Source organism: Vombatus ursinus, unplaced genomic scaffold, assembly GCF_900497805.2.
Source record: "Vombatus ursinus unplaced genomic scaffold, bare-nosed wombat genome assembly UNPS02014779.1, whole genome shotgun sequence".
In the NCBI taxonomy this organism is placed as follows: Eukaryota; Metazoa; Chordata; class Mammalia; order Diprotodontia; family Vombatidae; genus Vombatus; species Vombatus ursinus.
In genome coordinates this window covers 38,067,621-38,092,572 of record NW_020954557.1, presented here as the reverse complement: position 1 = coordinate 38,092,572, position 24,952 = coordinate 38,067,621, and the positions used below count along the sequence as shown (strand labels likewise).

Sequence of the window (24,952 nt, the reverse complement as noted above, 5' to 3'; positions counted from 1 at the left end):
CTGGCACAGAGGAAAGAGGGTTTTGGAGTCAGATGCTGTAGGTTCAAGTTCTGGTTCTGACACATCCTACCTATGCAACCCTGAGCAACTGGCTTCATTTCTTTGGGCTCCAGGTTCCTTACCAGGTTTGATTCTCCTCTTGTTTGATACAGTTGGGTAGAGTAGTAGAGAGGGCACTGTGCCTAGAGTCAGGAAGACCTGAGTTCAAATATGGCCCCAGATACTGGCTATGTGACCCCAGGCAAATCACTTAACCTCTGTTGGCTTCAGTTTTCTCAACTGTAAAAATAGTGATAATGACAAGACCTATCTCCTTGTTGTAAAGATTAAATGAGATTATGCTTGTAAAGAGATTATCACAGTGTCTGGCACATAGTAGGTGCTACATTAGTTCCCTTTCCCTCCCTCCTCCCTGCAAAATGAAGGGTTTGGACCAAATGATTTCTTAAGTCCCTTGGATATTAAAATTATCTTTGGCTTTTTCAATTCTTTTGGTATTTTCCCCTTCCTAAGGTAACTTGTAAAATGATCCCTTATTGTTTTCAAGATTCTGTCCCACAGAGTTCTTCACTTTTTGTTTATTTTTATACACACACACACACACACACACACACACACACACACACAGAGAGAGAGAGAGAGAGAGAGAGAGAGAGAGAGAGAGAGAGAGAGAGAGAGAGAAAGAGAGAGAGAGAGAAAACACTGACACATTCATTGACCAAATCTTATTCTGAATGTTAAAAGGTAAGTTTCTGAATGCATGGTGTAATGAAAACAGTCCAGGGTCAAGAGACCATTTGGTTCAAGCCTCAGCCCAGAAACTCATTATAAAGCCTTGAGAAAGCCATTTAAATTCTCTAAGCCTTAGTTTTCTCATCTCTAAAATGGGAGTGATAATGGTTCTAGTATAATCCATACCTGAGGGTTGTTGTGAGGGTCAAATGAAATATCACAGGTGAAAGCCCTTGTACGAAATTCTGCATAATTATAATGTATATACACAACATATAATACACATACATATGTACATATACATGCAAACATGTTTCATACAGCTATATCACATGCATCTATAGTCCTATTCATGAAATGTATTGTTAATAAATTATTACATTATGGAATACATTAAAGTTATTTTTCCCCTTGTGCAAAGGGGAAAAGCATCAGGGAAAAAATACTTAGAGAAAGGGAATTTTTAAAAAGTAAATGAAATGCTGTATTTTCAGGCAGGCATCCCCTGAGCTTAGGCGGCTTAAGCAAATAAGCAGGCAAAGAGAATAACAATGCAAAAGGAAGTGTATATCAGTGGCTTTCCTGGGGTATGTGTATTCTTAAAAGAAGATGACTGAATGCAATATAGCACCTGGCTTAAAACATTCTAGGAGGCAACTTAAAAGAGGGAAGACTATGAAACGTAATTATGAAATTGAGGACTGTTGGAAGGTGGGGGGAATGGGATTGGACTGTCACCGCAGATTAATGTACACCAGTATTTCACTTCTGGGACGCAGCCTAAAGCGACAAGATGGGTTTTCATTCCCAAGAAATGAGCAGAAGAGATTATGCTAGAAATGAATAGAAGGAGTCTCCTAGGAGAATATACTACAAAGCTGCACCATACTGATATTTAATCATCAGGGGCAGCTGTAATAGAGAGGGGGCTGCCTGGGAAACATCATCCCTAGAGAAAACAGGGCAGAGGTGTATTAACAGAGCAATTTCAAAGGACCATGGTATTGCTGCCTTCACATGACTATTGATCATTCATTGCACTCACACCAATACTTAAAATTAAAGATAAAATATGAAAATGCAAAGGTTCATTCATCAGTGAGACTGAAATAATACATCACTTGTTATTAATAAAGTTGCAACTCTCTTTTCATGGGGAATTTTGCACTTTTCATTGCAATTTGCACCCTTCTTAGCATTTTCAACAATTTCTTTATAGACTATATTAAAACGCTTTATGTTGGTGCATTTAAATCCTTTCTTTCCAAATCACCCAAGAAGTAAAGATAATAAGGACAAAGATTTCTCTTGGAGAAATGAGCTAAACACTGGCACATTCATTGACCAAATCTTATTCTGAATGTTAAAAAGAATAAGTTTCTAAATGCATGGCATAATGAAAGTAGCAAAAGACTGGGAGTCAAGAGACCACTGGGTTCAAGTCTCAGCCTAGAAACTCATTGTATAGCCTTGAGTAAGCCATTTCATTTCTCTAAGCCTCAGTTTCCTCATCTATAAAATGGGGATGATAAGGATTCTTGCACAATCCATTGCCAAGTGTTACTGTGAGGTCAAATGAAATATCACAGGTGAAAGCCCTTGGTAACTCTGAAATTCTGCATAATTATAAGCTATAGTTATAGTTCCCATTATAATTAATAGTACCCATTATAATTAATAGTGCCCATTATAGTTGAAGGGAAAACACCAGAGTGTGGTGTGTCACTGTATGTACTTAGCACAAAAATGACTCTAATTGGTGCAAGGCTGTAGACAATTTTGTAAAGGGATAGACCTGAAAACATGTGAGATTAATATGACCACATCGAAAATACATCAGATAACTTAATATTAAATACATAATGCAGATCTCAAATAGTGCGAAGACAGAATAGAAGCCTGCTAGCAGTGATTTTTTTTAAAACTGTACCTGCGATTTCATCTGTGTAGGGACCTGCCAATAAGGAACTGCTTCTCTTAACACACCTTATGTTCTTAGAGAGTCACCAAGATGTTAGGTGACTTATGTAACATCACATGACCAGTAGGCATCAGTGGTGCATCTTGGACCAAGGTCTTCCTGAGAGAGTCCAGCACTCCAGGTTACCTTAATATCTATTAAACATGTCAGGAGTTGGATGACCTTGGGCAAATGACTTACCACCTCTAAGCCTCTGTTGCCTCATCTGTAAAATAAAGGGATTGTACCAAATAATCACTAAGATGCTGTCCATCTCTGTGCTGTTGTGATTCTAAGTCTTGGCCTGTGGGTATCAAAAATTAAATGCAATAACAACTCACTCACGCATGGGTCACTTCTCTTCCTGCTAGCTGCAACTATCCAGAGCATGCCTGACAAAATGGCCTGTGAGAAGCCAACTCGGGTTTTACAAGGTCGGTGCACCAAGGCCTATGAGCATTACTCACTGGGGCAGAGGGTGCCCCCAGGTCCTCACTCAGAGCCTATTTACTCTATGCACAATTCTAACAACTTTGGTTATTTTGCTTCCATGGCCTGGGGCAGTTCATAAGAAGTCAATCATAAGTAGTGGTTAAGAGAGAGAGAGGAAAGAAAGGGGAGGGGAGGGAAGATTCCAAAAGCAGTTACAGTTACTGCTGCAAGAATAGCCTGACAGTGAGGGAGAAGATAGTACAGCTATTTAAAAAAAATAGATAGAATAGCTTAAAACAGACAGTCTAACGCCATTCGTAACAGGGGCAAACTACCAAACAAATCTTAATACTACCTGAGATTGTCACTGTATTATAGCACAATACAATAACTGAGTCTCACAATTATATCCTAGAGTAAATTCTATTTGATAATAATGATAGCTAGCATTTATATAGTGCACTAAGCTTTGCAACATACTTTGTAAATATAATTTCATTTTATCCTCACAACAACCCTAGTTGCTATTATTATATTAATTTATAGATGAGGAGACTGAGGCAGGTAGAGGTTAAGTGACTTGCCCTGGGTCACACAGCTAGTAAGTGTCTGAGGTTGGATTTGAACTCAGATCTTCCTGACTTGAGTTCCCATTCTAGACTGTGCCATCTACCTGCCAGAAACATTTCTGTATTGATTTGACAACATCTATCTTTGTACCTCTCTAGCACCCAGTGCAGTACAATGACTGATAAACTTTTTTTGTGTACTAAAATATCATAAAACTAGTACTGTATCTATGTATGACATGCATATACCTAAACAAAATAATGAATAGGAATTCTTGAGCATGGGGTACAGAGAATGGTCTAATTGCAAGTACATTTTCACCACAGGAGGAGGTGGCCTATTCCCAAGAGAATTTGACTTGTACCTCCATAGGAATTACAGGGATGCGTAAGGAGAACACCATGGTGGTGGGTCTCTGACTCTGATGGCACAGAAGCAATCATGCCATGTAGTGACATGGGCCAGCAGATAATCATGAGGTGAGGCATAGGATAGCAATCTTTCTTGGAGAGAAAACTAACCATTTAGGGAAGAAGGATGCCCCACTCCCACTTTAGAGAAAAGCCCCATTCATCCTGCACATTTAATAATAGTTAGCATTTATATAGCACATTAAGGTTTGCAAAGTTCTTTACAAATATTATGTCATCTGATCTTCACAATAGCAGATATGTGCTATGATTACCTCCATTTTTACAGATGAGCAAACTGAGGCATGGAGGTCAAGTGACTTGCCCAGGGTCACACAGCCAGTTAACCAGTATGATTCCTGTGTGCAAGCAATTTCATTGTATATCCACCATAGTTAACTGACTACATGTTAGTCAACCAGTACTCAATAGCTAGCTGACTATTTTGTACCTAGAAAGTTCTTGAATTTCTTGATTTCCTGATTCTTGTCAAGGGCACTACCCTCCTTCCAGTCACCCAGATTTGCAACTTCAACGTCATCTTCCACTCTCCCCTCTCACTCACTCCATCCAACCAATCAGTTGCCAAGTCTTGTTGTTTCTAACTCTCCATCTCTTGCATATAGCCTCTTCTTTCTATTTCTATGCCCACATCCTGGTTTAGCCCCTCAGTCCCTCTTGCCTGCCTGGCTCATCGCCTCAAGTCTGTGCCTCCTCAAATCCATCTACTACACAGCTGCCAACAATAATTCCTCAACATGTAGGCCTATCTAGCATCTCATTACTCAAACACTTCTCTAGGATGTAACAAAAACTGTTTCTTTTGTCACTTTAAACCTTTTGGCAACTTGAGCTTTTCCCCCTATTTCCAGTCTTCTCATGTTACCCACCTCCACTCACTCTCTCTCTAGACTGGCCGCATTGGCCCGTTTGTTCTTCCTCACACCTAACACTTTGTTTCCCCTTCTGTGCCTCTGCTGTTCCCTGCGCTTGGAATGTTCTCTTTCTTTGCTTCTGCCTTCCAGAATCCCTAGCATTCTTCAAGATTCAGTAGAGGTACCATCTGCACCAGCAGGCTTTTCCTGGTTTCCTCAGCTATCAGGACTGGCTTGCTGTTCCTTACAAACACTTTCCTCCTCACAACTCTGGATATATTCACTGACTGTCCCCTCATGCCTGCAATTCTCTCCCTTCTCATTTCTGCCTCCTAGTTTCTCTGGATTCTCTCGTGTTCCAGTTAAAATCCCATGTCCTGTGTGAAGCCTTTCCTGATCCCCCTCAATACTAGTGCCTTCCCACTATTGATTATTTGTAATGTATCCTGAATATATCTTGTTTGTACTCGGAGGACCTGAATGCAAATCTGGCCTCAGACATTTACTGACTGTGTGACCTTGGGCAAGTCACTTAACCCTGTTGGCCTCAGTTTCCTCATTTATAAAATGAGATGGAGAAAGAAATGGCAGACCACTCCAGTATCTTTGCCAAGAAAATCCCAAATGGAATCGTGAAGAGTCAGAGCCAACCAACTAAACAACCACAACAAAAATTTGCATGTTGTTTCCCCCATTAGGCTGAGGTTTTTGAGAGCAGGAACTCTCTATTGATTATTTCATATTTATCCTGTCTATATCTTGTTTTACATAGTTGTTTACATATTTTGTTTGTACTTTATACTTAGATATTGCCTCCCCCATTAGAATGTAAGTTCCCTGAGGGTTGGAACTGCTTCTTGCTTTTTCTTTGTATCCTCAATACTTAGCATAGTGCCTGGCATATAGTAAGTACTTAGTTAATGCTTATAATTTGACTGATTGACCGATCCTATAGATTCATACTGTAATAACTTGTACAGTGCTACAAATACCACATAACAACAGATTTGTCCAGAAATGTCTATCAGGGAATGAAGGCATAGTTCACTTTAAGTTCTTTCCTAAATATACTTTGATGCAGAATTCAATCCAGATTTTGAAGACAGGAAGGATGGATTACAAGGAGCTCCTATGGCTGTGCATTAGAAGAAAGAGGCCCTTTTAAAATTGAGCCTTGTATCTGACTGGGGTCAGTAGGGACAACCCAAATCAACAGCATGACACAAAGGGCAAATTTGCAATTAAAAAAGGAGTAGGGAATTATCAAGATGGATGGGTCCCCAAGACACAGAAGCCAGAGCCTCTGTGGCCTTGGCCAAGGATGCCAGAAATGAATGCTCTTATTCTCCAGCGCTCCTCACCTTTTGCTCTGAACAGAAGGGCAAATGCATTAAAATAGCAACAATTAGAACACTTACTTAGCTTGGAAGGCATTGTTGGTTCCCCTGTGGTCGAGGTCATGACATAGGCAGCCCACAATCACCGCTAAAATTTCCACCTCAGTCAAAATCTCCTGAAACCCAGCCGTCTGGGAAGAAGGGAAAAATGGCAACTGTAACTACTTAGAGCAGAAAGGATGGATAACGTTAGTCTGGTGAGTAACAATCAACTGTTTTTAGACCAGCATCATTTAAGGAAATGATTAACTGCCATCTACCATAAACTACTGTAGGTTGAGTGGCCAGTCTAACAGCATCAGGTCCCCACAGTGATCAATTACTTCCCTGTCACATTTACGCATGCCCCAAAACCAAGACAGGGCATGTGGTATGTGTGTGTGTGTGTGTGTGTGTGTGTGTGTGTGTGTGTGTGTGTGCAAGAGAGAGAAACCAAGGTAATAAGGGGAAGGAAAGTCCATATAAGAATTTTGACTCCTTAAGACAAAAAAGCTTCATTTCCAGTTAAAACAAGAATATAGCAAAGTTCTAGAATAAAGTATATTCTATTGTTATTAAAATTTAATGGTGAGCTCCTGTAGTACTGAGTAGTAAAGAAATAAAAAGATTAATTTAGATGTGAATGCTATTGGACAAATGGGTACCTTTAGATGACACTGGAGAAGCTAAGATATTTAGGATTAAGAGGAAAATATTTCTATTATTAAAGTAACTATTTACTATGATTGATCATTAACTGTGAGGAGAAAAAATAGAAGCTGTTCAAGCCATGAATATATTGAAACGAAGAATTTATAGGCCACAAAGTCTCCCTCAAAGTCCTCCTCCTAGACCTCATGGGGACTTTGGGCTTTCAGAGTCTCTCCTAGCAGGGTGTAAGTTCTGTTAGGTGTTACTTACCTGCAACAGCTTCAGGTATCTGCCTAGTGATGGACTTCCATTCCAAGATGAAGGCTCATCACCAGAATGCTGGGGTTAGGGGTAGGAAATAAGCATTCATATAGCACCTACTACATGCTAGGCACTGTGCTAAGGACTTTTAAAATAATATCTCATTTGATCATCACAACAACTTGGTGAGGTAGGTGCTGTGAATATCCTCATTTTACAGTTGAGGAAACTGAGGCAGACAGAGGTTAGATGACTTGCACAAGGTCACAGCCAGTAACTATCTGAGACCAGATTTGAACTCAGGTCGTCCTGACTCGAGGTGCCACCAGCTGCCTCTGTGATGAATTGTTTTGATCAAAGCAACCCATGAAGATGACCTTCTTCTAAGATATGAAGGGGTTGTGATCTGCATTGGGGGAGGGGTTTACACTCTGAAGAAGTCACAGATTGGGGAAGCTAGGTGGTCCAGTGGATAGAGCTCTGGCCTTGGAGTCAGGACAACCTGAGTTCAAATCCAGCCTTTGACACTTACTAGCTGTGTGACCCTGGGCAAGTCACTTAACCCCAATTGCCTCACTAAAAAGCAAAAAAAAAAGTCACAGATCTTTTGCTTATTTATTACATATGTTTTGTTTTTTTTCCTATTATTTCCTTCCCAAAGGTAAGGTGAGGTAAGAGAGAGAAAAAGTAAATTTTACGCAAATTTTAAAAATAACTTTAAATAAATTGTTAATTTAAAAGTAATTTTAAAAGATGCAATAAGAGGGCTGGATTAGCTGTAATGGGTTCACTGGATTAAGATTCTTTCTAGCTCTAAAGGATTGTGAGTTTCATACAGAATGAGGACCAAGTATATTCTCAGTTCCTCAAAATTATTCATCAATCTTCTCTTACATTATGCTAGCCAAATGAATAGGTATGGAAGGTTTCATTTGAGGAGGCCTCTGATACAGTTTCCTAAGCAGTTGCAATGGTAATGAACTTTAAGCAAACTGTTCAATTTTAATGCCTTTCATGAACAGGAAATAAGCAAGGTTCAATGGTCCTCTCTCTAAATAATATAAAAGTTAGCTATATCTTAGCTAACTTTTAGCTATCTTAGTCAGATAACAAGCTTCTTATTATTTGGGATACATCACTCAGGACTGAAGTTTTTTGTTTTCCTTCCTGCCTATTTCACTGACCATTGTGATATATATACATATACATACAAATATGTGTGTGTGTGTGTGTATATATATATATATACACGTATATATATCTCACAATCATCAAAAGTCAGGTCAGGGGAATCAATCAATTAACAGGTGCTTATTAAATACTTACTATGGATAGTAGTGTGCTACATATGAGACAAGTTGGGACAAAAATGAAGCAGTCCTTGCCTTCAAGAAGCTTTCATTTTGTTGGAAGAAATAACATATACACATACAAAGAAATGCAAAATATATTTGAAATAGATACAAGGTAAAGTCAAGGGATAGAGAGGAAGGCTCTAGGATCTGGAGGTATCAGGAAAGGGGTGAGGGTGGGGTGGGAAATGACATTAAAATTTGTCAACTTTAAGTAATACTTAGTGAATCAAGATTTAGTCACAGCACTGCACTAAGCCCCAGAGGTGATTTCCCTAAAACAATACAAACCCTCTGGTTTTGAGGCCTTATGCTTCCACTATCCATTGTTCTTCATTGGATTGTACAGTTAAAAAAATTGACTGAAGAACTAGATTCCACATTTCAAAATTCATACAGCTTGATTAGCAGTTTAAATGAGGATTTTAATAATTACTATAGGGTCCAGTATGCATACTTTAATAATTATCCATGCAATCTGAACATGCTAAAACTTGACTCCCTTTGCCATGACTTGACTCTCAATCCAGAATTGTTCTGTGGGTTTAGGACTTTCATAGACTAGAGGAAGGGACACCTAGGTTATACAATGGATAGAGTGCCAGACCTGGAGGCAGGAAGATTCATCTTTCTGAGCTCAAATCCAGCCTCAGACACTTACTAGTTTTGTGACTCTGGGCAAGTCACTTAACCCTGCTGACCTGTTTCATCATCTATAAAATGAGCTGCAGAAGGAAATGGCAAACGACTCCAATATCTTTGCCAGGAAAATCCCAAATGGGGTCATGAAGAATTGGACACAACTGAAAAACGACTGAACAACAGCCTTGAAGACATTCCAAATAAGTTAAGCTGAGGGAGCTATCAAATGTGGAATATTTTACTTGTGATTTCATATAGGAAGTGAAGCAAAAATTTAAAAATGGCACAGCGAGCTATAGAAAGGATTTGCTTGTGAAATGATAGAAATAATAATAACCTATTAACTTACCATTTTAAGGTCTACAAAGTGCTTTCCCTACTCATATCTGTGAGGTAAATGCAATATTGCAACAGGTATTATTATTATTCCCATTTTACAGGTAGGGAGACTGAGGCTCAGGAAGGTTAAGTGACCCAAAGTCCCATAACTAATAAGTGGCAAAGCCAAAATTTGAATCTGGGTCATTTGACCCTATGTCAGTGTTCTTGTTACTGTACTATGCCATCTACTGGGAACTATATGCAGGGAGGAATATTTTTTTCCTAGTCTGGCCATCAATTAACCACGGAAAAATTTCCACTTCTTTGGTGACTGTTTCTCTTTGACCACCATTTTGGGAAAGCCCCAGCCACCATCCCTCACTTCATTCCCTGTTCTCTGGCCATAGATTCCTTGACAATCGCCTTGTTCCTGGATGAAGTGTATTAATCTACTCCCCTGCAACCTGACTCATATCCCTGTAACTTTCTGGGCCAAAGTACCCCTCCCTGGCCACCATCCAGCTTTATGTGCCATCTCCTCCATTTGAATTTAAGTTCCTAAAGGTAGGGACTATCTTTGTTTATATATTTGCATCCCTTACAATTAACACAGTGCTTGGCTCTTGGCATTCAATCGTTTTTGTTTTTTTTTTTTTTAGTCATTCAACTCCCCGTGACCCCATTTGGAATTTTCTTGGCAAGGATACTGGAGTGGTTTGCCATTTCCTTCTCCAGATCACTTTACAGATGAGGAAACTGAGGCAAACAGGGTTAAATGACTTGCCCATGCTCATAGTAAGTGTTTACTAAATTTTTTTTTCAATTCATTCATTCATTCATTCCATTCATTTCAAATATACTGATACTGAATTAATGTCAAGGGACAGGTATCACTAGAAACAGGAAAACTGATTAATAGCTTAAATGGAAATAAAAAAAAATCTAATGTCATTCTTTGTATGGCATATCAAAATCTTAATTCATCACCAGGTTGAAAGGTCATTAGATTTAAAAAAAGTAGAGCGTATTTTTCTACCAATTTGTCCAGCTATAATTTTGGTTAAAAAATCCATTATCTTATCTTAAAGGGCATAAACTATGCCATAAAATATATTGAAAAGCAGCACATTGTCTAGAAGAGGTAGCAAATAATCATAGCTGATATTTATAGTGTGCTTTAAGTTTGCAAAGCACTTTACACACATTATCTCAGTTATGCCTCCTAACAAACCTGTGTGACACTAAAGCCAATGTCATAATAGACTCCTAGAGCAAGAGGTGAGTAGCTTCCTCCTCATTATTATTGCTATTATTATATTATGGATCAGGCCTCTGCCTTTAAGCGGGGAGGGGAGGGAAGGAGGACTAGCTAAGCTATTATAGGATGGGTGGTCATTTTTTTCTCTTCTTGAAGCTCTCCAGGGATGGAGGCTTCTCTTGTTCCCATTCCATTGTTTTATCATTTTCAAATAAATGAGTTCCTGCATCCAGGCAAAATCTTTCCTGACTTTCAGTCAAGCCCTTTTGCTCTTGATTAGCTCTCTGTGGATGAGAGAAAGGACTGTGCATCATTTTCCTTGTGATAAACCTTTTGTATACTTAGACTCAGTAATTAAGTCACATCTTATACTTTTCTCTTTCCTTGGTTTAACAGCCTTAAAGCCTTTGACCTTTTTTTGCCATCCCTATTTCTCATCTTTTCAATCATTTTTTCCCCTTTTGCTGTATTTTGGAATAACACTCCCTGACTAGAGGTCAGAATGATTCTAGGAACCTAGAATTCTATTCACTTCAACAAGCTCTTAATAATGTGTTCTCAACATTGAGCTAGGTACTATGGGGATAAAAAACAAAACAAAAGAAAAACAAAGAAGCAAACAAACAAATCAACCCAAACAGACCCTCTGCTCTCCAGGACCTAATGATAATGATAATAATGATATAATAATAATCATAATAATAGCTAACATTTAGCTAGAGCTTATTATTTGCCAAGCACTGTCCTAAACAATGGAGATAGAAAAAAAGAGGACAAAAGACAATCCCTGCCCTCAAGGAGCCCACAGTCTGACTGGGAAGATGATATGCCAACAACAACATACAAACAAGCTACATATAGGATAAATTGGAAATAATCAACAGAAAGAAGGCACTGGAATTAAAGGTGATCTACAGGAAAGGCTTCCTGTAGAAGATGAGATTTGGCTGGAACTTGGAGGAAGCCAGAGAAGCCACGAGGCAGCAGTGAGGAAGGAGAGAGTTCCAGGCATAGGCAACAGCCAGAGAAAATGCCTAGAGCTGGGAGAGGAAGTGTCTTGTTCACGGAACAGTAAGGAGGCCAGTGTCACTGGATTACATAGTATATGTTGGTAATGGTGAGAGGGAAGTATGAAAGGTGTAAGAAGACTGGAGAGGTAGGCTGGGCAAAGAGCTGGACTTGTGCGAAGGGAAGGGCATATTGTCCTATGGTCTGTCAAATGACCACTTTGTAAATGTAATCTAGAAATATAACCCTACATATGATCCTGCCATTTTCCCAAAAGCCAGGAGATTGGAGTGGTGAGGTGGGACATTATGGTTAGGCCTATGATTTTATCTCTGTGAGGAACTCAAGGTGTGATCACTTCATTCTCCAATGCAGACAGGCAGATAATCTACATAACTTAAGGTCCCAGAGACTTGCCTAGAGGGGGTACTGAGAAGCTGTGACTCAGTCATGGTCCCATTGCTAATAGGTAGCAGAGGTAGTATTTGAATCTGGGTTTTACTGATTCCAAGGTCAACCCTTCATCCACTACCTCATGTTGCCTCAAGAAATCAAGTTAAGGTATGCAAGTTAGGATATTAACTACAACATTTGTATCCCTAGCACCTATTATAGTACTTGGAACATAGCCAACAAGCATTTATTATGCACCTTCTATGTACCAGGCACTGTGCTAAGTGATAGGGATACAAAGAAAGACAAGAGACAGTCCCTGCTTTCAAAGTGAATACTTATCATCGACTGTTATGCCTCTAATGATCACATTCCTACTAATATTAGAGTCCTGAACAATTTTCAAGTCAAATTGTTTTATTGCCACTTTGAAGGGATATATATTTAATTAGCATTTCTCACCTATTGTCTTCTATACACATACCATCTTATTGACTTAATACCTGTAAAAAGAACTATTCAACAGAAAGAAGAGAGAACACAAAGCAAAGGAAGGATAAAGTGAATAATTTTTAAAAAGAGATGTAGTGCTATGCTTTATGACATAGGTCCTGCCAATGGGGCAGCTCCTGACCCACTCCCAACATGCACTGATTCTGCTCTTGCCACACTTATGCACTTCTCACTGACTTTGTGGAGAGAGTTTTAGACTTGAAGTCAGGAAGACCTGGCTTCAAATCCTACCTCAGACCCTAATTAGCTGTGCAATTGCATAAAAATCACTTAAATCTGGACCTCAATTTACTTATCTGTAAAATGGAGATAATAATAGCACCTATTCCACAGGGTTGTTGTGAAGATCAAATGATATAATGTATGTCAAGTTCTTTGGAAAACTTAAGGTGTTACAGGTTATTGTTATTACTGTGCATTATAATTACTTATATATGCATTAAATCTGCCTCCTTAATCATAAACTCCATGAAGTCAGGGATCATGTCACTTTGCAGCGCTCAGCACATAGTAGGTATTTAGTACATGTTTCAGTTGAATTGATTTGAAATCCAGCCCCAAACAGGTTTGAATGTCATGCAGCTGGGCTCCCACTAGCAGCTGCTGTTTCTCACACTCAGTACTCAACCTCTCATCTACCTGCCTGAAATGTTTTTCCTCCTTACCTCCAAGTCCTAGAATCCTATACTTCCTTCAGGATTCAGCTCAAGCAACATCTTCTCCATTAAGCCTTCTCTTCTCCCCCAGCTGCTAGGGTCCCTCCCTAAACTACTTTGTCTTTCTTCTATATGTACTTATATAGGTATCTATTGTCTCTCCTGATGGAATGGAAACTCTTTGAAATCAGTGTTGATTTCATCACTGGCTTTGTATGCCCAGCACCTAGTTCAGTGCCTGGAACATAGCAGGTATTTAATAAATGCTTGTCAATTGATTGGCTGATAAAGATGCCACAGTCAAGTGTTGATCTATGTATAGGTCTCCTTCACCCACCAAGTACTGAACAGCAATAAAAGCCAAGAGAAGCTTTGATTGGGCTGTAAAAGGGCCAAAGTGAGAATGAGGAAGAATATATTCAACTCTCTATGCGATTTGTAAAAAGCCAGGCTAAGAATATGGGTGCATTAGTACTTCCACAGGATAACAGCAGCACCTTTTGTCCAAGTGTATTTAAGAACTTGGTTCACATTTCTCTTCATGATAAATCACCAGTGGTCAGAATGAAATCCAGAACACCTTTTCTTAACCACAAATAACTCGACTACTTGGGTTCCATCCCCAATGCAGTAAACACTAATTGTGTACAACAAGAGTGTATGACCTGTAAAATGGGAATTGAAAGGGCCAGGTAGAATAGGCGTTTCAAATCTCTGAGACACTATCCCTAATTTATATGTCTTCACCAAACAGAAAATAAAACCTTTGAAAATGAAATCAATGATAACATTGGGAAAGTGATCTCCCAACTTGACACCTTCTAGGGTGCTAAGTTTCAGCCTAGAAAAAGTCTCACAAACGAGTTGTAAAGCATCTAAAATAGGGTGCTGATAATGGAAAACTGAGGCCATGATAAATGGTACATTGCCTACTGCTGAATCTCACTGACCTGAAGGATTCAGCCAGCATCATAAAACACAAAAGGGAAGATTAAGCAGTTTACCAACACCGTAAAAATCTCAAGAATAAATTCAGTTTAATCAAAAATCCTATATTGTAAAAAAGACTGTTGCTATTCCTGTGACCGCAAACACATTTCATTAAAAAGCAGTGTCTATGAGCAGGAATATCTACTTTACCCATAATGCTAGCTGTGATTATGTTTATATACTTTTAAAATTTACATGTACAGAGAAAAAAAAATACCTAGCCCTGGATGGTGGTACAGGAGAATTTATTTTCACTAGAAAGTGAATGACCCATAACTCATGAGTGGCAGAGCTTAAAGTGAGTTATGGAGGTCATTCTCTCTTGTGAGGAAATGAATTGGATTATTCCTCTTCCCAATAGTACCCGTTTGGTTATTAGTATGCCAGGTTCTTAATTATGAGCTGCTTTGACTTTTTGTGATTTTTAAAAAATAAACACAGACATGGGTGCTATCTGTTAGAAGGACATAGTCAAACTGCTACCTTGAGGTCTGGCCAAACAGAACAGAGATGGAAGGAAGCTTTGAGCGCATAAAAGGGCACTGGCATTAAATATAATTTTAAAATATGTTCCAAATTGATTACCCACATAGTAGATGGATTACAAGATGCTGGTAGATAGATAATTAAGGAGGATCACTTATTTGGTTTCCTAATCTTGTGAATCCTTCCCTTTGAGTTATATTGAAAAATATAATATGCAAATAGGAAAATTAAATGACATGCCAGGCTAACATGCAGAACAACTATGGTATTCTGATGTGTGATTTTTAAGATGACTCTTACTAGTTATTTGTTTTTATATCACTAGGAAAGAGAATATATGAAAATTGAGGTATGGTGTATTATCTATTATTATGTCAATAATAAAAAAAAATCATTGTTATTGTTGATACTACTGACAAAGACAGAAAAGAACAAAATCTCTAGACTTCTTTTTGTTTTTATCTTAGGCTATTTTCTGATGAAAAAAATCAGGATTTTCATTGTTGATTCAAAAAATATTTTACATGAAAACTCAAGCACTTCTGAAAATTCTTCCTTGAACACTTTTCACTCCAATTTTATTTCTTGCTGAGACTACTTTGAGGGAGAAATTTTTTACAACAAAAATCCAAGACTTTCCTGAAAAATGCAGGCAGCTGGCAAATATTATGTGCATTATCTTTAGTTTTGTGAATGGGCTGGATTTTTCTCCCTAAATGTCCTTTCTGCTCCCTAGTTTGAATTATCAACAAACCTTGTGGCTTATCTCTGAAAATAACCTTGTTGACAACACAAATATGGACTTAAACATGTTCTGTCCACATATGAGATTTAGGAAGCCCACTATAAATGTCAGGGGGTGTCCATGTGTTTGCTGTGATACCCGCTTATTATTAGTGCTGAACGGCAATCCCCCACTAGAGCTGCTTTGGCAGCCCTGCTATAAATTTTAATGTGATCATGAGCTCTTCTCTTTTCATATCCAGCGAATTCTGCAAGATCATAATATTCTATATGAACCCTATCTGAACTTTCCTGTGATACAGAGAAAGAACAAGATTTCTAGTGGTGATAGATGTTCATCATTTTACGGCTTTGTGCTGGACACTGGGCACCACGGTTCCCTGAGTAATATTACCCGAAACGAAGTCTGCTCATTCAATTAACCTTTATTGAGCAGTTACAGGGTGCAAGGCATGGCATGAGGCACTAATGAGCACATCTCTAGCATGGTCCTCTGAGGAAAGAATACTGATTCTTAAGGCAAGCCTCTTTTGGGGAAATTACCAGGTTCTGTGTGTCAGTGACAACCCTGCCTGCCAATGTCACTGCATATTTAGCTGCTCTTAATACTATTTTATTTGATAAAAACAAACAATATAGCCACTTTCAATTTCTTCCGAAAATTAAGAAAATCAAAACAAATACCCCTGGACTTCAGGTTTTTTTGCAATGTGAAAACTCATACTCTATAATGCTTTTCTTTATGCACTTAGCAAATTTGAATCCCCCTAAATGTCCATTGAAAGCAAAGGACAGATATTATAACCTCTGCCTTACAGATCTGAAAATTCAGGCAGAGAAGGATGGAGTGACTTATTTAGTCATTACCTGGGTCATTGGCAGGCCAGATTCCTACCATTTTACATGAAATTGCTTATCCTATAATGGAGTTTTTATTTCCAGAGGAATGTATATTGCTTCTGCTTTCTGCATAAGGTCCATGGGTCTGGGGTATCAGCTTGAGTACTTTGGAGAACACAATTCTGATTCAGCAATAATGTTTACTATCTCTGTGTTTTGAATAACCCCAGAGAGTGCAGGTAAGGAAGTGAACCCCTCATGTCGACTTCGCTTGTGTTGCAGAGCCCACTCTACAAATTATACTAATGCAAATATGGAAGTGGAACCCTATATAGGCTTTGCCTGTGTAGCAGACTCAACTGTGCCCAAATACTAATGCAAATATACCAAAGTCATCACCTTTACACATTTTCCCATTCCCAGAAACAATGGGATTTTAGAAGAAAAAATGCTACAACCAGAGCTACCACATTAAAAAGGCCAGACAATTCATGCTAACTGCAGCAAAGGAGTATGTGAAAATGTATCCACTTCTGACATAAAATGGACCCACTCTTGATGAGAAGGGTTGATTTTTAGGCAGACTGGCTTTGATGGTATTCCCTTTAAAAATAAATCTTCCCTCCTCCCTTCCCCACCCCCAGTCTAACCCTTCCTCTTTATCATCCGCCCTAGACGAAAAGAAGGTTTAATGCTTCTACTTTTCAAGGCAGCTAAAAGAGAAATTTAGCCTTGGAGTGCCACCTAGAGGAAAAAGCAGCTCACAAAGGCATAGTCCCCAGCTAGAGAGTTATGCCACGTGTTTCTATTGTGCCATTTTTCAGCCTGCTGGAGAATTCCATTCCAAACCCATCATAACACTTGGGAAGGGCGGATGGGGACAGCTCAGGAGAAGGAAAATGGGAGGATCATTTCACAGTGCTGGGAAAGCCACTACAGGGTTGCTATAGGGAAAGGATTTGGTATTAGGGCCTCTATTTCAGAAATAAGGTCATCAGTGTGAGTTCAATTCTTTTTAATTTGTGTTCAATTCTTTATTATTTCCCCAGTTCAGGCAGCCTCTTTTACTTCCATATGAAGCATGGGAGTGCTCTGCTCTCCCTATGGGCTACCCACGCACTTCACCAGCACCCGCACTGGCAAGTCACATAATTGCTACCTAGTCAGAAGCTTCTTGCTCATTGGAGATTCATTTGCTGCAGACCATGCTTTCTACCTTGCCAAGTGAGGGGTGTGTGTGTGTGTGTGTCTGTGTGTGTGTGTGTGTGTGTGTGTGTGTGTGTTTGTGAAATACATTCCAATCTCCTCCACTCCAACAATGCCTTCCCCCCCACCGCCAGCGCCATACACACCCAACCAGTACTGCCTGGTACGGGGCTATTGGCCTGGCCACCAAACTCATTCTGGGCTCCTTCAGATCAGAGGAAGAGACTTCTTGTGCTAATTTTAGCCCAGAAAAAGGTTAGGGGAAAACAGATGGATTTATTAATGATACGCCCCTATGGTTAAAGGGGTGGGGAACCTGTGACCTTGAGGCTACATGTGGCCCTTGGGAGCAGTCTTTGACTGAGTCCAAGTTTTAGAGAACAAATCCTTTTATTAAGAGGATTTGTTCTGTGAAGTCTGGATTCAGTCAAAGGGCCGCACTTGAGGACCTAGAGGGCCACATGTGGCCTTGAGCCTGCAGGTTCCCCATCTGGAAAATCTCTCTGGAGAATATCTCTAAGACTGTGTAGGCCAGGAGAAGGGGGTTCTAGATCAGGGCTCTTCCACAAACCCAGCACTGTAATGGGGGAGGGAGTTACGTGTGTGTGTGTGTGTGTGTGTGTGTGTGTGTGTGATCAACAAAAGACAATTACAGGTTCTTTGAGTTGGCAGGGACCTCCCTCTCCTTCCCTCCCACCCTCTGTAAAGGTATGTCTCAGAGGGACAATCATGCAGTAAAGAGCAGCACAAATATTTGATGTGTAGGAGACCATGCCTATTCTACAGTTGGCTCTTTAGTTTAAGTGTATTCTGAAAGATTGTATGATGATGTTTTATGAGGTATTCTGCCCAGAGTTGTCTTTTCTTTTCCATTCTTACACAATGGACGTGTGGAGAGCTAGCCTCTGACTCTGGGTGAACCAGTATGAAAACCTTCTTCAACAGTGATTTGGTCAAGGGTGTTTTACATTTGCAGTGGATTTACATTAAGGATGGTAGATATGAAATCTTCTGAAGGAATAAGGACTACTTTGTTTCTTTAATACCTCCCTCCAGTTCTTGAAGAGTACCAAGTTCCATCTCCCCAGTAGAATTTAAGCTGGGTAAAGCAAGGACTATTTTTCATTTTGTCCTTGTATTCCCAGTGTGCCTAGAACAGTACACATAGTGGCCACTTCATAAATGTTTTTGTGCTGAATTGGAAAGTTATGATAATTAATACTGGAAAGAAATGTATTTTTTATTTTTCTTAAAAAAATCTTTCCTTCCTTTTTTTTTTCTAGAATGGTCTTATGAGGTCTATTTTGATTGTTCCTATCATTGATTCATTATATTATTGTCTTTCCTTTCTCCTTTGATAGACAAAATACTTCATGCCCACAGACTCTGGTGATTCTATAAGATCATTGGGACCTCCAAAATAAAAATAAAAATAATTTATTGAATACATGTTAATACATCCCAGGTGCTGAGAAGGATTCAAAAAAAGTGTGACATAGTATCTGAACACATACACATACAAACACACCAAACACACAATTTTTCCTGATACTACCAAGTTATAATTTGTAAAAGTAAAGTCCAAGGCAAAGACTGCTATTCATTCAACCAACTTTGCTACTTGAGTAACTAAACCTTCAGGCTCAGAGGTTCTTCCTTTTCCATGAAAGATGCTACCTTATTTTACAGGCATTTTGAATTTGAGGTTAAGGAACTTATTTTAAAATATTTTGATAGCTATGTTTCAATATAATTGGTTTCCTTCGTAGGCCTAAGCATTTTATTCTCTTACAAATATTATCCTGAGAAGGGTCCATAGGCTTGGCCAAACTGCCAAAGGGGTCTGAGACTCAGAAAAGTTTAAGAAACCCTGACTTAGATTAAGCCTCTATGTACACCACTGTACAGGAAATGACTGAATACCTTGAAAGATACAATTTGTTGGTCTAATTTGCTTCCATGAACCTCAAAGATTTGGATTCACCACTATGTATTGCCTTCAAGGCACTTTCATGAGTCTAAGTGAGCTGGGCTAATATTCTTTCGGTCATATGTGATTCCTTCATATGCGTGTCAGTAAGTCAACTAGCTGAAACAAGTAGTTAGGTGGCACAGTGGATACAGTGTTGGACTTGAAGTCAGGAAACTCATCTTCCTGGGTTCAAATGTGGTCTCAGACCCTTACTAACTGTGTGACCCTGGGCAAGTCACTTACTCCTGTTTACCTCAATTTCCTCATCTGTAAAATGAGCTAAAGAAGGTAACGGCATCCATCACTCCAGTTGTCTTCGCCAAGAAAACCCCCCAAAAAAGTCATGAAGAGTTGGACAAGACTTAAATGACCGAGTAACAAGTCTACTTGCATTTATTAGTTGCTTACTATGGGTCAGGCTCTGTGAAAAGTCTTGGAAAGCCTTTGTTTATCTGCACTAAAGACAAAATAATATCTCTATTTGTATTCCCAAAGTTTTACTTCCCTAATTGTGCAATCTGGATATCAAGCTATATGGATAGAATTTTTTATTTCTTTTTATTTTTAAGAAAGGTCATTCCTATGGGCCCTTTCTTTCAGAGTATCAAAAGGTCTCTTACAAAATATCAGTAGGCCAAAGAGAGGCCAATTTATTTCAACTAACAAATGTTTTACTTGTTGATATTCTGCTTCAAGTGGGCTTTGCCAAAATAAACATTTGGGTTTTCCCCTCCCAGCAAATGGATTCTATTAAAAGAGTTTATTTCTGTCCTTGTAGTAAAACATTTACTTCAAGTATACAAAATCACAACTGTTATCACTGGCCAGATGTCATTTGTGTTTAGGGTTGGGCAATGCCCCCCCCCAACAAAAAACAAAACAAAACAAAACAACAAGTCACACAGATATCCATGATGGTAGGCTCACAGACAGAGCTTTCCAGAACAGCAGACCCAACAGCTGATCCCATCTGACTTCCATTTAACTGGCAAGAATGTGGGCTGCTCCCCTTCCCACCTTCTGCGACCTTTAAAAATAAGAATTCAACGGGATTTCTCTGTATTAATAATGTGCTCTACAGTAAATGTTGTAGCCTTCCTAGTATAACTTTAGGTTCCTTGGCCAGTTATTTCTCTGTCCAATGCCCCATCTTCATATCTGAGTTAGATAGAGAAACAGAAGAGATACACAGAGAGAGAAAGAGATAGAAACAGATAGAGACAGAGACAGATAGAAAGAGTACATTGGAAGCTTGTGTTCCTTTTTTAAAGAACTATTTTTACAGGATGAAATTTTACCAAGAAGCTTTTAAACATTTATTCTAAGATAAAAACCTAGTTATTTTGTCCTTTCCATTGTATCAGTAACCTCATAGTTGCTAAAGTTTGAGGAATGTTGCTAGAATATTGGTACTAGAACTATGTATTCTAGGCCCTAGAGCACGTGGATTTTGATGAAGAGAAATATATACCATAATAAGTGGTAGAGAACAGAAATAATGAAGGGAAAGCATTTAGGTGGTTGAGATAGAAAAGACAAGCGTTTCCATTGTAGCAGAATACACTCACGGTTAGCATCGCAAACATCAGCTGGCACACATTGAAAGCATGTCTCCAATTGTGGTACAGTACCATTCGATAATTCTTTCTCACTGTCAGAAGCCACCTACATAGTGTCTGAAATGAGAAGGCAAAGATTTGCATCAGATCAATGGCCCATGGCCTCATTGGCCCCAGCTTGGCTCAAATGAGAAGTGTAGGTGGGATGGGGGTGGGTGGAAGTCCTCTAAGGAAAGGAGTGACTTACCTCATAGTCAATTTTAAATTTCTGCACCATCCCCAGCTCCATGAACATCCGCAGAGCAGCAGTGATCATGGCATCAACATCAAGGGAAAAGTCATCAAAATGTATGTCATCTATGGCAAGCTCTGACACCAGAGGGATGTTGGCCGCCTAGAAAAGAAGGAGACATAAGTCAATGCAAGTTCCACAGACATCTCAAGCTCAGTGTCCTGCTCTCATCCAGGGCTTATCAGAAGTGTCACATAAATCAAGCTTGACCTGCACTTACACCCTGATACAGCTAAACTCTAAGCAGTAAATGTCTTTTGTTTTTGAACTGCAAATGCCCCAAGCAAATGAAGGAGAGAGAGAGAGAGGGAGGGAGGGAAGGGGAGAGAGAGGGAGAGAGACAAACAGACAGAAAGACAGGCAGACACAGAGATAGATAAACATTTGGATAGACAGACACACAGAGAGACAGACATTTAGAGTCACACACACAGACAAAGACAAACAGACACAAAGAGAGACACAGACTGAAAGACACAGAGGTAGAGAGATACAGACAAACACAGGGCCAGACACAGAAAAAGACAGACACAGAGAGATAGATATGGATAGACACATAGAGAAAAAACGGAGAGAGAGAAAAAGAGAGGGAGAGAGAGAGAGAGGAAGAAAAGCTAATCTGAGGATAAAATATACTCACTAGAGTTTGTATGCAGAATTTAGAATACTGAGCTGTCTAGTTTACAGCAAATGTGGTAATGCAATATATTCTCATGCAGATTACAGTACTCTAAATGCAAGAAACATCTGGACAGCCAGCAGCTGTGAATTTTAATTGCTACCATTTAGAAAATCTAGGTGAAAATACACTACTTTGCCACGTTCCTTATATCCTTTAGATGTACAAGTGCTCTTTGTTATATGTTTACTGTATATTCAGTGGAATGAAAAAGGTCATATCACACTAGTACCAAGTGTGTTTTCTTAACTGGAAGGGTTTGCACAATCAGTGTGTTTTTATTTTTTTTTCTTTCATTTTAGGAACAAACAACAATAATACAATTCTGCTTTATCCTATGTAAACATAATACCATAGTTATGATATTGATCATAAATAACACTGGCTAACATTTATATAGCTTACATAAATATATATGGCTATATATATGTATATGCAATCTTGCTTGATTTGATTCTCATAACAACCCTGGGAGATAGGTTCTATTATTATCTGCACTTTACAGATGAGGAAACTCAGGGTGAAAAATGTTAAGCAACTTGCCCTAGGTCAAACAACTATTAAGTATCTGAGCCAGGATTAGATCTCAGGTCTACCTGACTCCAGGTCAAGCTTTTATCCATTGTATCACCTGCTCATATGTAGTGCTGTCAAGACATCCATATTAAGCAACTGTAAACCACTTGCTCTGCAGAACCTGTTTGATTTTTAAAGGAAAAAAGAACTTTTAAGAAATTCCTTTATATTGGGTTCCCTTTGGTACTGGTCACTCAGGATCTTGGGATGCATTTATAGAATCTTATCATCCAGAACAAGGTAGATGATAGTCATGATACACTTTGCCCTAATCATGTCACACCAAGAGTATTGTGTCCAGTTCGGGGTACCACATTTTAGAAAGGAAGTTGATGACATTAGTAAGCTGGAGTATGTTCTGAAGAAAACAACCAAGATGATGAAGGAAATGGAAACCATACCTGAAGAGGATCATTTAGAACAGAGATTCCCAAACTCATTTGGCTTTCTTTCCCCTTAAAGAAAATTACTCAGCCTCCTCCAAAATCTACTTTCTTTAACCCTTTAACAGTTTTTTTAAATTTGCATCATTTCCAAAAAATATAAAATATATTTTTAAAAAAGTGACACATCTTAAATTTAATAACTTATTATAAATTTGTGGGTTTTCCCCTGAATTGAAATTTTGATGATGCAATGTTGTATTATATAACCATATAGCATCTTATTGTAAACAAGTTATTACACGCACATATTCCTGCCAATGCATGCTGGACTTTCCAATAATGTACCACACACTTGCCTGCCAACACTTGCTTGTTAAGACCTGTGGGGAGACTTGACCACTGATAGGTTACAACTTGCATTTTGTGTGTTTATTTGGAAAATTATGTAACCACTATGACTTTATACAATACATAAAACATGTAGGAACAGTTTTTCAAAATTTTCTTATCTTTTCTTCTTGCCTTATGCTTCCACTGCCTCCTTATTTTTATTCAATGACCCCAATTGCACCCGAGGCTACTACTGCCCCCCTGGATTGGTAGCACCTACTCTGGGAACCTATGATAGAGAAACCGGCAATAGCAAGCCTAAAGAGAAAACAACAATAACAAAGATTTAGGAGGAACATAATAGTTGCCTTCAAATATTTGTAAGGCTGCCCCATTGAAAAGGGATTAGAAGTTTTGAAAAAAAACCAAACTTGGTTGTAGATGATAAAACTATGGGTCATTGATAGAAGAGAGAAAGGATTATAGATATAGAAAGCAATCTTTTTATAAATGGGTTGGAAAATATGATCACTGAGGTACCCCTACAACTTGGAGATGAAGTTCTGTGATTCTTTGAAGTCACAGGAAGGCAAATTTCAGCTTAATATAATTAAAAATCCAATAAGAAGAGTTGTGCAAATGTAGAATGGGTTGCCTCAGAAGGTAATAATAATAATAATAATAATAATAAACTTTACATAGTGCTTTATGTACATGATCTCATTTCAGTTACTGAGCTCCTTGTCATTATATAGAGGCCAAATGACCACCATCAGGGATGTTTCAGCAGCAGATTTCTGCCTAGATATAGGCTAACCTATATGGTTTCTAAGGTCTTTTCCAAATCTGAGATTCTATCACATCTATCCCCCTATCTCACAAAGAGGTAGGAGAACTAGCTGAAAGCAGGGTCACTTTAGTGGAGGGATGAGGGAGTATCAAGGAGTGGCCCTGTGCTGCAAAAAAGGTCGAGAAGGATGAATGCTGAGAAAGAGGCCATTGGCAAGTAGTCACAAATGACCTTGGAGAGAAGCAGTTGGCAGGAACTTCAAAGGAGGAAAGGTTGTTGAATGATCCTGGCAGCTCCATGGGCTGGAAATAGTGGTGGAGAGCACTTTGGTGCTGAAAGTTTCTTCCTCTTGACCGCCTAAGTTTCATAATGTGTTCTCATTGTTTTCTCTTCCTTCTATGCTTTATGTACAGTGTCCCCCAAGGACATCTTCTTGGTTCTCTTCCCTCTCTCTCTTTACACTGACTCCTTACACTTCAGTTATCACTTTCTCTTCCTTTAAGTCTTTAAAATTTTATTTTATTTTTAATTTATGGAATAAAACAAGAATTTCCATAACATAGTATAATAAAAAAAAAGATGATTCCACATGAAACTGCAAACTTATTATGTACAACTTGCTATTCTTTTAAAATACATAATAAAGTTATCATGTAAATTTCTTTTTTTCCTCCCCCCCAGATGGTTACCAT

General features: G+C 38.8%; 1 protein-coding gene across 1 annotated transcript in view; it reads right to left on the bottom strand.

The window, feature by feature from the left end:
- Positions 1–24,952, bottom strand: part of PDE11A (phosphodiesterase 11A) — a 464,241-nt gene that overhangs the window by 90,213 nt on the left and 349,076 nt on the right. Inside the window, exons 11-13 of the mRNA XM_027866086.1 lie at positions 21,455–21,601; positions 21,217–21,324; positions 6,398–6,507 (exon numbers count right to left, since the gene is read on the bottom strand). Of these exons, the coding sequence (XP_027721887.1) occupies positions 6,398–6,507; positions 21,217–21,324; positions 21,455–21,601 (365 nt within the window). The remainder of the gene's footprint in view (positions 1–6,397; positions 6,508–21,216; positions 21,325–21,454; positions 21,602–24,952) is intronic.